At 37.0% G+C, this 17,410-nt stretch overlaps 2 protein-coding genes across 13 annotated transcripts; both read right to left on the bottom strand.

Moving 5' to 3' along the window:
- Window positions 1–4,569: 4,569 nt before the first annotated feature.
- APK4 (adenosine-5'-phosphosulfate (APS) kinase 4) lies at window positions 4,570–10,794 on the bottom strand. 12 transcript variants are annotated; one of them, XM_088254818.1, is made up of 9 exons: window positions 9,866–10,032; window positions 9,264–9,319; window positions 8,649–8,772; window positions 8,335–8,431; window positions 7,028–7,177; window positions 6,818–6,936; window positions 6,591–6,675; window positions 6,403–6,449; window positions 4,570–6,274 (listed from the first exon to the last, which is right to left on the bottom strand). In XM_088254818.1, exons 1-9 carry the CDS (start codon window positions 9,884–9,886, stop codon window positions 6,176–6,178), a joined length of 798 nt encoding a protein of 265 aa, XP_088110944.1. In that variant the 5' UTR covers window positions 9,887–10,032; the 3' UTR covers window positions 4,570–6,175. The 12 variants fall into 12 exon arrangements, with proteins under 12 accessions (XP_088110944.1, XP_088110941.1, XP_088110947.1 ...); XM_088254815.1 differs by lacking the exon at window positions 9,264–9,319 and having other exon boundaries at window positions 8,649–8,785; window positions 9,866–10,794; XM_088254821.1 differs by lacking the exon at window positions 8,335–8,431 and having other exon boundaries at window positions 8,649–8,785.
- Window positions 10,795–12,096: 1,302 nt separating this feature from the next.
- On the bottom strand, window positions 12,097–15,327 carry LOC110746582 (Phototropic-responsive NPH3 family protein). The gene is made up of 4 exons (XM_021946804.2): window positions 15,126–15,327; window positions 14,973–15,042; window positions 13,595–14,107; window positions 12,097–13,063 (listed from the first exon to the last, which is right to left on the bottom strand). The coding sequence occupies exons 1-4, from the start codon at window positions 15,260–15,262 to the stop codon at window positions 12,284–12,286; spliced, it is 1,500 nt and encodes a 499-aa protein (XP_021802496.2). The 5' UTR covers window positions 15,263–15,327; the 3' UTR covers window positions 12,097–12,283.
- Between the last annotated feature and the right edge of the window lie 2,083 nt (window positions 15,328–17,410).

The following is a 17,410-nucleotide window of genomic DNA, read 5'->3' as shown; positions in this document are numbered from 1 at the left end:
TTTTGATTTTGATTTTGATTGATTGCTAGTTTGTGATTTCTCTGCTGATAGTTTTTTATTTGCATCATACATATGTTATTCCAAATGAAGGGTAGTATATTTATTGTGTTCAATAGCAGTGTTATATGCTTGATCTTGTATATGAGAAGAGGTAAGGGGTGAATCTAAAATGTAATATAGGCCTTGTTATTGCGTATGGACTAGGGTTTTTGCTGCATTGATGATTTTGCCTTCCGATTGAGATTTTGGTTACTCTAGGACTTGATTTGACATTGGTTTAGCTACTCTAGAATACAGATATATATCTTGACTCCGAATTCACTCACGTTACAGTTGGTTCTAAGTTTGTCCAACAAGCTCGTCCCTTCTGTCTTAGTAAGATTATACATTACTCACTTGAAGTGGTTGATTACTTTCTCGTTTCTTCTATCTTAGTAAAATTATACATGTCTTGTGGCATGTTCCTATTACTGTCAAATGATGAGTGCTTTATGCTCTTGAAAATTTAAACAAAATTTGTCTTTGAGGTGAGCATTTCTTTATAGTCTCGTGGATTCGTTGTAGCTTCAAAATGATCTTGAATTAGCAAATCTTGGTACTGTATAATCAGTCTGCATAAGTAATTGTGTTTGCTTTACTCAATCTATAAGTATTTCACCTCTCTATCTCTATCTCACTCATCGATGAGAATGATAAGAAGTAGTTTCGCCTAGTGGTATTAGGATTGGAGAATAACGCTGATTTATGTGCCATTGATGCGTCGTTGTATGTTTTGCCTTCTGAAACTCGTTGTTTAGTTTTCACCTCTGTTACTGCGCTTGTATCATATAATATTCAGTTCCCTGTTGGATCATTTCCTTGCTGTTTATTGAGATCCAAACTTGGTATGATTTGTTTTCTTTTCATCCCAAGCTTTTTGGGATTTTTGTTGCCTTCTCAGGCAAAATTCAACTTTTTGTAGGATTATATTATTCTAGTCAAGTAACAGATCCTACTACTCATTTCTTTCTAGCTCTCTCGTTCAACCCTCTACTTAAATTTGTCTAGTTCACCCATCTCATACTCCGTAGATATGTCCCACTCTGCAAATCCCTTGCTCTCAGTCAGCTAGGCACAGCTTACGGCTGACAGCTGATCCGACTGTGTAGATGGCTCTCGGCTGCCAAGGATAAAATATCTGTATTATGAAATTTAGAATGCATTGTGCACGGCAGTTTGCAACGCAACTCTCCCTAGCTGTTCTGAACAAATTGCTTTGAGTCTTCACCTAACACTTGAAACGATGACAACAAAGAGTTTTAACTTGTATCAGTATCCTAGTTTATTTATTCATTAATTATTATTGTATTTTTTAAAGTATCCTAGTTGCAGATTCTTGCTTCTTAGCATGGTGGCTGAGTTTGTTTATTGGTTCTGAATGTTGTTTTATGTCCAACTTTGTTCCTCTCGTTCGACTTTTGGCATAGTTTCTTGTAGTAGCCTTTTGCCTTGTTTGCTGGGATTTTTTCTCCATGTTCTTGTAGCTGTTTCCTTCTTATTGAAACGAAAATTTCCAAAATAGTTGAGATCAGTAAAACTTTTATTTATTTTGCCAAAGGATGGCTGGTGTAAGTTACAACCCAGCGAAGTAAGGACTTAGCGACCTACAGTTATAAAGCCAAAAGAATATAGAGAAAAAGAACAAAAGAAGACCACGATTGAGCCCGAGCATCAAACAATCCATCCACAGTGACAAGGACTAGGAAACATGTTTCTGTGGAAACTAATTATTAAGTGCTCCTCTCAAGAGCCAGCCAAAAAATTGAACCAGGTATTACGTTCCAGCAAGGCATCATTAACGCCTAAAAATCACGGCTTGAGGGCAATGGCCACTCCAAACCTGGGATTTTTGTCCAGGGCCTTGGTGTCGATCTCCCCAGATATTGTCAGCAACGACTTTGGTATGACCTCATGCTGCAGGAGGGCCCCCAGCTTTCCATGATTGTTGAGCTTAGCTTTCACTACAGTCAGAAGATCAATAGCATATGACCCTCCCACTGTGAAAGTGTTCTCGTTTGTGGAAAACTTTCTAGTGATCTCTCCCACAGCAGCAGTCCTCTTCAACACATCCAGGAAATGCACATAAGATGCTCTGATATTAGTTTATTTTAAAGTGAAAATTAAAATGTCATATATGTGCACATCAACGGTATATATCGTCAAGACTCATCCGTAATAGAAAGGATCGTACAGTGATGGTGGGAGAAAGGGAACCTGGATTGGTTTTGTGACTAGTTGACTTTTGGGTTAATCCTTCATTATCCTTTCTTAATTAAAAAGTTGTTAATGATTTTGATTTAATCAAGACATGCTGAAATTTGCAAAATGAAAAGTGATGACGTGGAGTATGCCACGTCATTTGGTGCACAATTTTGGTGTCTCTAGTATTACTTGACAATAAGGCAACCAGTAACTCTCTACAATGAGACATTGTCTGCAATAATGCCAAATTAGTTTTAATGAGTTCAGCCTAAAAATTATGTTCTAATCAAGCAGATCATGTTGTATTTTCTAATTAATTTGTTGTGACAATCTTATTTTTATATGCTAATTTTATTTTGTTTCTTATATGATTTACCTTTAAAATAAGTCAGCATACCTATTCAAGAAAAAATAACAATATTGCATATAGAAATACCAATATCATCGTATTAAAGTAACACGTCTTCAAACATCAAACTCATACATACACCAAAATGATGTGAGTCATAAAGCTATAGCCTATAGCACAACATCAAACATCCAATTCACCCAAAATACTTAAATGTGTGAGATATTGGAAGCAATTAAAGATATAAATCTTAAACGGTTCAATATAAAGGGGACTGATGCATTATGGCGGAGCCACTCCTAGACCTGGAGTGGCCCTGCCCCCCCATATTTTTATTACTCTATTATATTATATATAATATATAGAATTTGTAATAAATAACTTAGAATTTAAGTTAAAATTTCCTCTAAAACAAATTAGACATGACTCAATTAGAAATATTTAGCTCTAAACATGTAAATATTGAATGTTTAGGTGTTTTATATACTTGTATTTTCAACTTTGGCCCCTTCAACTTTACAATTCTAGCTCCGCCCTTGGATGCATAGGCATCACTCTTATTGTTTCTAGCTAGCTACCCTTCAGGTGCTAGTTGCTTTGTGGAATTGGTTTCACTACAAGAAAGTCTTCTGGAATTGGAGCCTTCTGGAATTGGTTTCACTACATGGGGGAGTCTTTTGATATACTGCAGCCTGGAATTGGTTTCACTACATGGTAAAAATTACCAAACAACTATTTATGCATGTATGTGGTAAATAATCACTACGTAATAGTATACACAATAAAAAGTGACCAAAATAACAATTTACTGAATAACAAAAATTTACCAAGTGAAGTTTAAAACCACAATAAAAGAATTTTACCAATTTACCAAGGGAGAGTTTTTAAAATTATTATCACTTGTTAACTGAAGCTTGCCCAGCCAACCCAATTGCAAGTCCCTCCTCCTTCCAATCTCAATTGCGCCAAGAGAAAGACTCAAGCTGGGCCTTGCTTGGCTTTTATTTGGGAGTTTGGTCTTCTCTTTTATGTTGCTTTTGTTGGGCCCATTTAGTGTGAACTAAAATAATAACTTAGTCGGGCCTATATTATGTCTCTTAGGTAAGGTCCTATCTCTTAACAGTTAGATTAGATTAATCAATTTGATCCAATAGTTAAGAAATAGGATCTCACTTAAAGGTCATATATAAGGCTCTCATTATAGAATTCTTGTTCCCAGAAAGGCTACAATAACATCCATGCTTTTTTAATTTCTTCTTCTTTGTTGCAGTACATTTTATTGTATGAGATGTTAATTAGTATAAATTTAGTTAAAGGTTAATTTCAGTTTGTTACTTTACATGCTGTTGTACTTATAAGGCATATTTGTCTATACACTCTCAATTTTAATAATTAATTACCTCAAATTTGTCAATATTTTAAAATGTCATTCTGGAGTTAGGGTTTCAACCAACATTTTCGTTAGTTGTCTACATGATAGCCTTGAATCCCACTTGTTCGCGTGATTCGAAGTCAGTTTGGCCTCTCCGAGATTGTCATATATGACAACCGATGTTGTTCGTGACACTTAAAATCCTTGGCCTTGTTTTTCCAACCTCGCCCTCAACTAATACTTAGTTAAGCCCTAAAGCCCTCGCTAGAGTTCAGTTTCAAACAACTACTTTTTCTATTTAATTTGTTGTGAATTGATAATCTCATTTTATATGCTAATTTTATTTTGTTTATTCTATGGTTACCTTTAAAATAAGTCAGCGTACCCAATCAAGAAAAAATAACAATATTGCATATAGAATTATCAATATCATCGTATTAATCATTTTACCATTTAGTTTATTTTGTTCTTGTGCATAGGCAAGAACGTGTATAGAAATACCAATATCATCGTATTAATTTAAAGTTTTCATTTTACCATTTAGTTTATACAATGTCAAAAGTGTGATTGACTAATTGAAATTAAACTATCATTTCCAACCAAGAAATGAAATTAACATGGGACCATTTCTTATTACATGTGATAGCAGTTTATATACAATCTGACAATCAATTGTTTGAACATAGAACACGTCTTCAAACATCAAACTCACACATACACCAAATTAGCATCCAATTCACCCAAAATACATAAAAGTGTGAGATATAAAGGTCATTATATTGGCTTAGTCAGCGTAAATTTTTCCAAATTTTCCCTTTTCCTACTTCTCATATTTAGTTCAATTCTCTCCACCATGTCACAACAAGCCTGCACAACACATGCCTTCAACCAAAGGACCTTCGCTGCCATACTCTACAAGTTTTGAACTCAATAATACACTGGAATTACCCCTCCAAGGGCACCATCGTATGTGTCCTCACAAGCTGTGGCGACTCCAGATGGGTTGCATTGGCCATAAACCTTACCTCAACTAGCTGTTGGAAAAACAACAATCAGTGAAATGATTATAAATCAACAATATATAAATACCAACAAAATTGAATTTATAACAAACTGTAATTTGAAATACAGTAAACAATAAATAAATGAAACTGACTTGGATTCAAGATATAGGCTTGCAGATTTGATGCAATGTCCTAAAAACAGTAATTTCACCCCTTCTTAGTGCTTGATATTCTACAGGTGACTGTCTCCCAAGATTCAACTATTTATATTCTAAGCCCTAGTACTATGACTTAGAATATGACGAACTTTGTTTCTTTTTCCTCTCAAACAATATGAATGTGCTTATAGAATGCTTTTTCTGTGTTTGACCAATGAGGCATGTTCTGATTTAAATAGACTTTTAAAACCTTATCAGAAGAGTCACAACTGTTAAAAAATAGTTAATTAAACAAATCCGAATTAATAACTTTGCAACACCTATGTAATAAAAAGATTACCAAACAAGAAATTACCAAGTTTAAAATACTCCCCCAGAGTAAAATCTCTAATGATAAAGTGCAAAACGTATATTCTATAACATAATATTTCTGTCTTGTATTAATACTAATATTAATAACTCAATTGTAGTCGATTTTAAGCATCTTCTAACTAGAAGCTTTGCATGCTACAAAATCGAACGGCGGGGGCCTGGTTCGGCGCCTGGCGGTTTGGCAGTGGGTAACAGAGAGAGCGAGAGAGATTTGGGCTTTTCATTGAAACTGTTCAGTTTTTCGTTGGGCTTTTCATTTTGCTAAGAGATTTCAATGAACAAATATACGCACAGTACAGGCAAAGTTTAGCGAGTACAGGCAAGCAGTGCAGCAGCTATGCAGAAATTATTCTACATGTTAAATCTCATTACACAATTACACAAATGAATGCATGAACTCCTTCCCAAGTTCCACTGCTTTATTGCAATCTGGGTGGTCTCGAAAGCCACATTGCACAAGGCAGCTTTCGAACCAAACAAAATTGATTAATCGATCGATTAATTAATTTGATGGATGGAACTGGAGTACGCAGGAAACGAGCAATTTCCTAACCGCAGGGAAGGACAAACTCTTTAGTTTTATTTTTTGACTGGAAAAACTAATGGGGTTTTTTGCAGGATGTTATATTACAGGTAGAAGCAGCCCTGGCGCCGAAGAACTGGAAGCCCTTGTCTTCTATTACGCCTGCAGATACCCCTTCTCCTCCAAGTATGATATCACGGTTTCGGCCATCTCACATGGGGGGACACAGTCCCTACCTTTCTGCTGCAATACTATCTGCAAGATGAAAGCATATTAAGAAAGAAAAAAACCAATTTAAAACAAGGAATTAAAGGCTTGATTTCGTTCATAAACACAAAGTAATGCTGCCCTACACAGATGTATGATTTCCTTTACAGACATACCTCACAATTTAATGGTGGCTCGTATGGATCATCAACCCCTGTAAAACCTGCAGAATGCCAAACAAATCATTCACCACTTATATGATTGGTGAGAACTGATTTACCTGGGGTTGGGGAAAGAAATAACACAAAAATGATAGATCCATTTAGCACTGCATCGTCTTTAAACTTAAGCTCCTAGAGCATACCTTTGATTTTTCCAGCTCGAGCAAGCTTGTAAAGGCCCTTCGGGTCCCTATTCTCACACACATGGAGTGGCACGTCCATGAACACCTGAGAAATGTGAGGTTTGTCGGTCATCACTGGAAACATAGAGCCTCTTGCCTTTTGTCACATTGTGGTGGTAATAGCAAACTAAATTCACTCCCTATATTTTTGGATTGAATCCAATCCTCATATTAAAGACATCACATACCTCAATAAAATCTCCTTCAGGAAATAATGCACGGCAGACATCTCGGTCCTTTCTGTATGGAGATATTAAACTAGCAATACAAATGATGCCAGCATCCGCAAAGAGCTTAGCTACCTCAGCTTTTTTTTTTTGTGAAGAATTAAATCAGTAAAAGAAAATCTAAGAAAATAAATGGAAAAGTCAATAAATTCTGACTACAAAAATACCCACCAATTCTTCGTATGTTCTCTGCACGATCTTCTGCTTTGAAACTAAGATCACGATTTAGACCATGCCGAACATTGTCACCATCAAGGATGTAGGTCAGCTTTCCTCTCATGTGCAAGCCTTGACTCAAAGCACATGCCACAGTGCTTTTTCCTAAAATCAGAGACCAGGATATGAGAGTGTGGGTTATAAGGTGAAGACTAAAGAGTAACAAATTGAACAGAAAGAATACGCAATCAGAGTCCAACAAAGTTGCACCAAAAGTCATAAGCAATACAAAAATGTCTATCTAGAAAGTCTTCCAATTGATGGAGATGGTTAATGCGTTAGCTTTCTTCTTTCATAGTTCCTCCTTTATAGTGTACCATCCAGTAAACACCTTGATAGATCTTTAAAATGACAATTTATTCATGCAAACTATCAACATGTATGTTTCCTTTGCTGATCCGGCCTTGAATAGTTTGTTTGAGCATCACCTAAGGATGACATTCATAAATCAAGGAACAAATAATATTTTTATTAAAATGGGGACAAATATTTGTACTTATCAAATTAATACTGTTTGAGATGCATTTATTAACTATTGTTTTGATATTCACGATAGCTCCACCAACATAAAATCAGTAAAATGGGCCATGATGTAGCAACAGCAAGCTCAGTTGGACAAGGCTCTTCTTTGTTTAGATGTGAAATTAAAATAGCTCTAAAGAAAGTCATAAGATTAACTGCTCGGTGTAAACAATTTACACAATATAAATTCCTGTTAAGTATGACAAGACTAAAAAACAAATGAAAAAGCTTATGCTGCACTGTTCTATGATTATACCATTTATCTGTATTCATAGTTGAATATCAAGGATCCTGACAGAGACATGAATGAAGAAGATTGAACCTTGTGAAAAGATGAGTTTGGGTCATGCATAAACAATTAAGGATGAAAAAGGTACAACTGACTTAGGCACGGATAACCTCAATTGTTTTAATCAATGAATTAGCACTTGAAGAGGCTATAACTATTAGCCAAAAAACAAAATTACAGGGTACTTAGCTGTGTTACATAATATTAATGTAATCAAGCTAAGGTATAATAACAATACTACAGCTAAGAAGCAGCAGAGATGGGTAGCAAAGGAAAGCACACAGAAAGAGATCTGTAGCTACTGAGTGATATCTTTCTAACCTATTGTGTGTGCGTGTGTGTATGAGAGAGAACGAGGGAAGTCTACACTCATAGTATGTCAACTTCCTTTCTTTATCCTCTTTTGACATATCTCTTGAAAGGGAAAGCTGAGGTCAAATGATGGCACCACCTTTCATGTAGGTATCATCACCTTGCCTTCTGGTTATTGAGATGTATAATTCCAGAAGGGTTATACCAGCAGCATGATTACTGCTATGCAAGTATAACTACAAATCACAAATTCCCATATCAAAATATACACACAAGAAAACAGTCAAATCTTAAAGATTCCAGAACTACAGAAATTAAATAATTTTTGCATGAGTTATTAAATAACAAAATAGCTAAAACTTCATGTGTGCATATACAATAACAATTACATAGTTGCTAACGGAGACGCTGATTAGCCTTTCATATTGCAAAAGTGAATAGAAAGAAACAAACCTGAACCACTAAGACCAGTAATCCATATGACACAGCCTTTCTGCTGAAGTAAACGTTGCCTATCAAGTTTCTCCACTGAGCTCTTATGCCACACAATGTTTGTTGGATTCTCCATCGTTGACATCTGGCGTAGATTTCTACCTAGTTAGATGGTTGGTTTCAATTAGAACCCTAAATCCATCCACTGAAGAACACTAGGTTTCCTGATAACCCATAGCTTAACAACATTCTAGAACAATAACAATATTCATGCTCAAGGGCTGAGAATTTTGCTTCAGCTGAAGTTTAACACGCATATATTTCATCAAAGTGTCAACAGCATATAAAATGATTAATTCTGCTCATAGCCTCCATAATCTAAAAGCACCGATCCTTAATCAATTTTCTTTAAGAGAATTGAAAAGAAAAGGAATTCTACAAAAAGAAAAAACCTCTAATATTCACCAGATCTGTCATAAAAAAACAGGTACTTTGAGGCTCAAACAAATATGAACATTAAATATACCATATTCAATTCAAGGCCAATTTCTAACCAACACAGCAAGAAACCCACAATAACTGAAAATAAATAAATAAATAAATAAGCAAGGTTTTTATGGTTACTGAATCATCAACCTTGTGCGACGGACTTGAAATGCTTTAATTGTGCTCAAAATGGGCCGCTGGTGGCACTGAGGAGAGTTGGCAGCATGAATGTTGTATACAGAAGATGAAGATACAAAGAGGGGTTGACCAAAGTAATGACAGTATGGCATAGGAGAAGAAGAAGAAGAAGAAATTATAAACTAATCACTAATCACTAACAAGCACTAAGACTCAGCCCACCATAAAAACAAACAAAGTATGAGTCCATAACCAATGATTTAACCCACCTTCCTCCTCCATTTTATTCAAAAACGTAATTATTAAAAAAAGAAGAAGTCAATTTTGCTGTTACAAGGGAATTTTGCCCTAGAATCTACTTTTCTCGTCCACTCAATTCTCACCCAAGGCTCAAGGCCAAAAAGAAAAAGTAATTTACGAAATACCAAACATATCTTTAAAAATTAAATAAAACAGAGAGCGACATTCAAAACTCCTGAATCTAAAGTGAAACAGCAAAATGCCCAAATCCAAAAGGATATATGTTGCTTCCACAATGCAAGCCAAACATTACAACTGGCATCAAATTTTAATTAAAAAAACCTGAGAGAACTTGAAATTGAAGAGAGTGGTACCAGAAATGGCGGCGCAATCATTCCTCAAAGAAACGCTAGAGTCCTCCATTGCCTTAATCGGTCTCAAAAACCTGGATGCAATCGCATTGCTTCCCTTCACCCTAAAGAACCCTATCTTCGCCGCCGACAATGACGGCACCGCCAACGGTCCAGATTCAGCGCCCCGCGGCGGGCTATAAATCAACGGTCGCGGTCCTTTCACCACCGCACTCATGAATTACCAAAACGACAAGATCACAAGCAAGCAATTGTTCAACAACCCGGCTTTTTAATAACGTACGTTTGTGCTTTTGGATTTTTTTAGTGCTTTGGTAAAATTAGAGAGCCGTGGAGGGCTCACATGGAGAGGGAGGTTGACTGGTTGTGCGCGAGAGGAAGTGGTTGGTTAGCGAGATACGTATTGTTGAGACCAACGGCTCTGCTTCCATTTCTGAGCTTCTCTTCTCTACTTGTAGACAGGCTTGTAGGAGATGAGACAGAGAGCTCAAAGAGAGACGTAGTTCTGCTGCACTGCTTTATCGAGCGAAGGAAGTGTAGTCCCACGCGCTCTTATACTATGCTTGAGACCAGTTATAATTCGCCACGTGTTTTTTACTGGCAAAGATTTTACACGTGTTGTTTCTTTGGTAGTCCAGTGGGACTCCGTGGGGTACACGTCCCTTCCATATTCTTTGTCAGTTTTTTAAGATTGCGTCTCTGGCTTCAAGTTGCTGGGAGTTTATGGGAAAGCTTGATACCTGTGCTCTTCAACACATTTATAGAGAAAGAAATGTGGTTGCTGACAGTAATTGCTTAATGGAGCTACAATCTGATCTTCGGTGTTTGTTTTCTTGATATGGCTCCGAGTTGGATTGGCTCTAGCATTGTTGATGATTTGCTTGGAGTCACTATGACTCAGTTGGTCTGTAGTGAGTAGTTGCTGTGTGTTCTTGGGGTTTTACCCCCCCCAGCCCCCTTTCATAAATAATGGTTTTGTAATGGTTTTTCAATGTGTGAGATAAAACATAATAGTAAATAATGTTTTGTGATGGGTACGTAAATTAAATAATTTCTCACTTCTATTTGGTGAATAATTATTTGCAACTTTACCATCAAATGTCAGCCAGCAACTTTAAAAAAGAAGAAAAAACACACGGCCAAGATCAATCACTTTCAGCCCTTACGTGTAGCCAAAAACAAGGCCCACCCCCGCCAAGAATCTGTTTGTATTGTACGTAATATATTATCCAAAGCACACATCTGTTACGCACTGTCGTGCCCGCTCCTCCTATCCGCCGTCTGTGTGATCCAGTGATTCGCATAGTCAGCGCCACCAATGATGTCGCGCAATGCTGCCTACCCCAATACCCCATAGTCATCGTCACTTGACTCACTTGACACTTGGTTCAGGTTTTCGTTGATTTATAATCAAAAGCAGACGTGAATGGGCCTTGGGTTCGAAACCCGTTGGAACACTTAGTGATTAGAGACAAGTCAAATTCCGAGCGAGGATTAATTTCATCATTCGAGTGTGAGGATACTTCGTGGTATTTACGAAAAAAAGATAAACCTAAATGACAAGTCGACCAAACTTGTCCCTACCAAAAGTGGCACAAAACATTTGGCGCGAGTGAGTACCTTAAATTGACATTTTTGTATGTTTGCGAGGTTTGGTGGTAATTGACATAGAAGCCACTAGTTGTTGCTGGCTCTCTTTTTGTGAATGTGATTAATCCAAGCTAATCCTCTTATCCTACTCGTCAAACATGAATTATGCAGATAGTGTTATTTCCCTCTTTTCCTATTTGCGTACGCGATTGTTGTTTAACTTTATGTCTTTTCTTTTGTTTGTTAGGTCCCTTAGGCGTGGGAGTTTCAGTTGTAAGCTATGTGAGAGGTCAATGAATAAAAAAAATGAAAATAACTAGTCTTAAATCCCTATCAGGGTTTTAAGTTAAAGTTGTAGAGATCAAGGCTCCTCAATTAGCCTTCTTTCCAAATTTTCCTTCATTATATTCAACATACGCTTCTCAAGGGGAAAATAAAAAACCAGTAGGCACCCCATTCCTCATTTCTATGAATCACAGATTGACGCATTTAGAAATGGCTCATTAAAAACATAAAGAAATCTTTTGGGACATATACCAAACTATGATTAGTATGTAAATAGGAAATGCTAATCCAAAGGAAATGAGCAGATATTAAGGACAAGTCCAGAAAGACCATTCGAAAGGAAAAAATTTAGAAAATGGTAACGCCCAAGAAGAGATATGCATAAAAATTGAGCTTCCCCGAGAGGAAAGGTATCATGTATCATACAATAAAAATCCTAAAATTATCAATAAAAATCCCCGAGAGGAAAAGTAGTAACGTATTATACAATAATTTCTCCTTGATCAGCTACGAAAAAATGACAGGTAATTTACCGGATCCTAAACCCTATTGGATCACAATAGCTCCATCTTTATTATAGCCAATATCTCCTCCATGCCTTATGATCTTGTCCTTGGAGGCAGCCTCTTTAGCAGAACCCGAAACCCTAAACGCCTTCTTCAATCCATTTATCAACCTCTCGCTGATTTTCTTCGTCGACCTCGGTGTCCCTTTACAAGAAGAAGACCAATTGCTAGTCCCTTCACTTCTCTCTGCTGATCCTTTACCAGAAAGAATCCGAAAACTAGCCGAAGAAGCAGATGCTTTGTCACCCTTTGTTATCTTATTGCTATTCTCGTTAGTGCCATAATGAAAGCTCGCAGACATACGCCCGTCCTCTAATAATATACTATTTTCTTGCTTCTCGTGACATTCATCCAACAGCTTCTTCATGCCATTGAGCTCCTCCTCCAAGCTCTGTATCCGCGAGCTCGTGGCAGCCATTGTGGCCCTCAGCTGCCCGGATTGGCGCAGCATTTTGTCGCGCTGGAGGAGAGAGCCTAGAGTCGTGGCCTCGCCGGCCGGCTCTATTAATTTTTTGTTGTCATGATGATCATGAGGTTGGATTTGGGTGTGATCAGCTGCTGCTGCTGCTGCTGCTGCTGCTGCCGAGATAATGGTGCGGCGAGTGTTGAGCTGCTCAATCAACATGGCTCGGACTATGAACCGTAGGGGCATTATGGGGTTTTGGACTGCATCCAGGAGGACTTGTGGTGAGAGCTTGCTACAGTCAATGGAGCTGCATATTTGAGTTTTCTCGTCCTCTGTAATTTTTCCACCGTATCTCTGTGAAGAAAAGAATCATATAAAATAACTTTTAATTCGTGTCTTTTCATTTTGAATAAATTAAAATATAAGTAATCAAAAAATGAAAAGAAAATAAGAGTGCATGTCTAATGAAATTGATCTATTAACAAGAATAATATGCAAAATTTTAATTATAAAAAATAATAATAATAATAAAACTATTGACAAAGGATAATGACACTTTATTTTTATTTTTTTTAATTCAGCGATCTACATTATGGGAGAGGGGGGTCAATTAGCATCGTTGAGATTCGGACGGGTGCTATGGGTGGAGGGGAAGACCTCAACCACTAAGGTAAACCCATTGACCATATTTTATATATCTAACCAGTAAACCAGGCAAAATTATTCATTTTAAACAATTCAGTTAATTATATGTAGGTTTAAATATTTAGATTCAATTTTGACTCGTAGCTCTCAGCAAAAACAAAATGGCATAAATGCGTGGCCAAATTGACACTTGCAAGTTACAAAGGACGAAGAAAAACATAAAATGATTGATTGCCTTACCACGAGATAAAGATCTACGAGCTTATAAACGACGTCGTGGTTCCCAAAACTGCGCTGAATGGCCTCGGCGACTATTTGAAAATCGTCGGGACACACCGTTATAACCTCGTTCAACCAATCAGCACCGCCTTCACCGTCATTTGACAGAGCGAACGCCTCAATGCACCCACTCAAAAGAAACGCCGCCGTTTCTGCTTCGGGAAGCAAGGATAGGCACGAACGGAAGACAACGGATGCGTAATCTCTATTAACGGCTACTACTTGACGGAAGTAGGTGTCCGTTAATTGGAGCAAGTTGTCATCGCCGTCACCGTTACTCTCCGTCATCTCAAGCAACTCCGCGGCTGTCCTTAGAGCCGCGAGGTTTAACAGCGTTATGACGAGGTGGGCTCCGTAACAGAATTCGGCCACGAGAGTGAACGTTTCGGCCGAAATGTTCAGAGGCAGCGTGAAGTCCGATACGAAATCGGTTAGTTGACGTTTTAAATATGTGCTTCTTGATGTGAGTGCATCCTATGAATGAACAGAAAATGAAAAAAGTATTTATGGATGTCATTGATTGGAAAATAAGTAGCATTTATACGTTTCTGAATTCAAATGGACAAGACATGAAAACCAAACAAAAACATTGACATATTATTATTATTTTTAAATTCACTTGTATTATTAAATCGACCTGTTAATTAAACCATTTCAACTATAATGAATTTAAAGTTCTTAAGAAAATATTTATTTTAAATATATATATATATATATATATGGCACACGGATCCCGAATTCTCTACATTCAGAGACTACGCATTTATCTGTATTTCGCAAATGAAGAGGCTCGAGATCCTATAGGATACAACAACCATTTAAATATAGAATTTGCTCAATCCACATAAAGGTATCAAAACTCCTCTTTTGGTGCTTTGTGCTTCTTCAGGAAGCAGTTTGATTTTTTTATAAAATTTCAACCAGTTTTTATTGCAAGATTAATATATAAAGCAGCTTCCATACACATGTCTATAAATCACATAAAATCAATGGAGGCTTATCTCTTGCCACTTTACCCACAATGACTATAGTTTTTAGGTCAAGATTTCGATCCCAACCAATATAACCAAAGTACTTTAACTTTTGCCCTAAAATTTCCCAATTTTAACAAACCAAATAGGCCAAACATCCCAATTTCAGATTCTAATTGTTCAACCTCGCAGGAGGACAATGTATCCACACCCAATATAAACATAATTTCATCCTTTTCTCTCCAATGGCTGCCACGTTTTTTTCCTCTTTTACCCATCTCTCAAAATACAAAAAAATCCATGTAAAAAAATTAACAAAAGGCACACAAGATCAAAAAAAAGAAGTATCAAACTTATAATTGACAAACCTTGTGTAGGTGGAAACATTTTCCCTGAACTCGAATCAATACTTCTGCTTTGTGCCCTGTTGCCCGAGACCTAAGAAACACACAAAACTATATATATATAAAAACTAGATTTTGAAAATATGTAAATAAAGGAAAAGAAGAGAGATGAAATACCATGATTCTACTCTAGAATGCAGAGGAGTGCAAGGAGAAGAGAGGGCTGGGGAGAGAGAAGGAGAGGAGGAGGAGAACTCATAGTCATCTTCTTCATAGATGGTCTCAACAATCCCCAAGTTCTTCCAACCCCTCATATTGCCTTTAGCTACTCTTCCTCTCTCTCTTTCTCTCTCACCTTGAGAAACACAGTTTTGATTTTTGAACCCGTTTTTTATTGATGCAGCTTTAAATGCCATTAGGGTTTTTACCCCTTTTTTTTTTTTTTGAAAGGGTAAAGAATTCCCTGCTGCTTCGTTAGGGTTGAATATTTATGGCGTGCATGTGATCACTCATAAATGCATGCCAAATATTCATTCCTTTTCCTTCAATGCATTTTTATAAATAAATAAAAAAATAAAAAATAAAAATCGTATGTATGGTTGCAGACCGAAATTCTGTTTTGGTAGGAACGTCTGATTTAAGAAATATCTGATTTGAACACCCTTTTAAATTGCTCTAGATCACTAGGAACTTCTAGAGGGCTTTCCTTCTACTGAAAGACTGGCTTATTGGGGCATGGCATTTGCATGTGGTGAAAGTTTCAAGTATGTCAGCGAAAAAATTGTGAAGGTCTGCCGCTTTGCTTCGTGATCATGAAAACGTATATGGAATTTTTGTATTCAAACAAATAATTACACGTATTGATGGTTTTTTTTATTTTTTTATTTCTTATTGTTTATTAAGTGACTCATTGCATGTGACATGCGGCAGCATGAAATTAAGCAAAGTTTGCAAAAATGGAATTCTTGACAATTTGGATTTGTTTTCCAAAGAAAAAGAGTCAATGCAGAAGAATAATATTATTGCTATATCAGTCATTCATGCAATCAATCGAAATAATGGAAATACTATTCGGAAAGATGAATTCGCTTTCACGTTATATCTATAACAATAATGTTACGGGCACCATTTGATGTGGCATATGACATGACAATCCATGTCATTTGCCACATCATCTATTTTTAACTTGCTTAATTCTCTATCTTATCTTATCTTTATTAGTTCTTTTATTTACTTGTTTTTATTTTAGTCTTTGAGTCTCCATAGTTCAAGAATCTTGCAACACATTCCTCCTCCATAACCACAACGACGCAGCTACTATTGTGAAGTAACCACCACAATCCACTCCCCAACCATCAATCTTGAATCCAACTCATCGGCCCATAATAATTTGATTATGGGTTATTTAAGTCATATTAAAACTCTTGATTGAATCAATTGGAATTCACAATTAACTGCTTGAGATTCATATTCATTGTAAGATACAAGGTTTGTAAACATAATCAACATTTTTTTTTTTGGGTCCATGTGTAGATGTCCCAATGCCAAGGGTGCTTAAATAACTCTTGCATAGTAATTTCATCATCAGCAAAGTAATATAGCACTATATTACTTGATGTCTCTATTGTAATTAATATATGAAGGAACTTTCAGCCACCAAAAACACCCCTTTTAACATTTGGGGCAACATAAAAATGGTAATCCTATATGGAGGAAGAACAATGGAATTATGACGGGACCGCATCTCCACTATGAGAAGGAGATGCTGCGGCCTGAGAGACTGTATAATAGCAACAGCGTTGATGCTATAGAGGAAGTTGTTGCTGCAGGGACTCTTGAACTATTAGGACTCAGAGATTAAAATAATAAAAAAAAAATTAGACAAAAAATAGAAATAGATGATGTGGTATTGAAATGTTGGTATAATTGTTGGTGCCCGGAGCATTACTGTATCCATAATACACAAGGCCCATTGAGGGTCCAAGGAATGAAAGTTTTAAGGCCACTTGGGGGCACTAAAACTCAAGCCCATTCCTCGGGCCCAAATACATGGGTTAGCATGAGAGAGGGTAAAATGGGATCCAATGCCTTAGGAGAATATCCCGTAGACTGTTGTAGCACTTAGGCAATCCCACGTTAGTTAAAACGCCCAAAACAAATAGGCTATTTCCAGCAACTTGACGAAAACATGCGGGCTGTTGGAAAAAGGAGTACCAATAACCCAATACCTGTGAACGAAGCCCAGCCCAGGTCCTTGTTAAAAAATCTCGCATCGTGTTCCACCCTTGACTAAGCTCCACAAACAGCCAACAAGAAGCCATTGCAAGAACCAAAGGAAATCCATGTGTGTGGGAGGAATACCTAGTGGACAAACAACTTTATCCATTCTCTTTTTCCTCTGCAAACTCTGATTTGAAAACCAAGGGAGAAAGAAGGTGGCGCCTCATCCCTACGAGGAGGTC

This window comes from Prunus avium, chromosome 6, assembly GCF_965620075.1.
Source record: "Prunus avium chromosome 6, drPruAviu1.hap1.1, whole genome shotgun sequence".
Taxonomy (NCBI): Eukaryota; Viridiplantae; Streptophyta; class Magnoliopsida; order Rosales; family Rosaceae; genus Prunus; species Prunus avium.
This window is presented reverse-complemented; position numbering and strand designations above follow the sequence as displayed.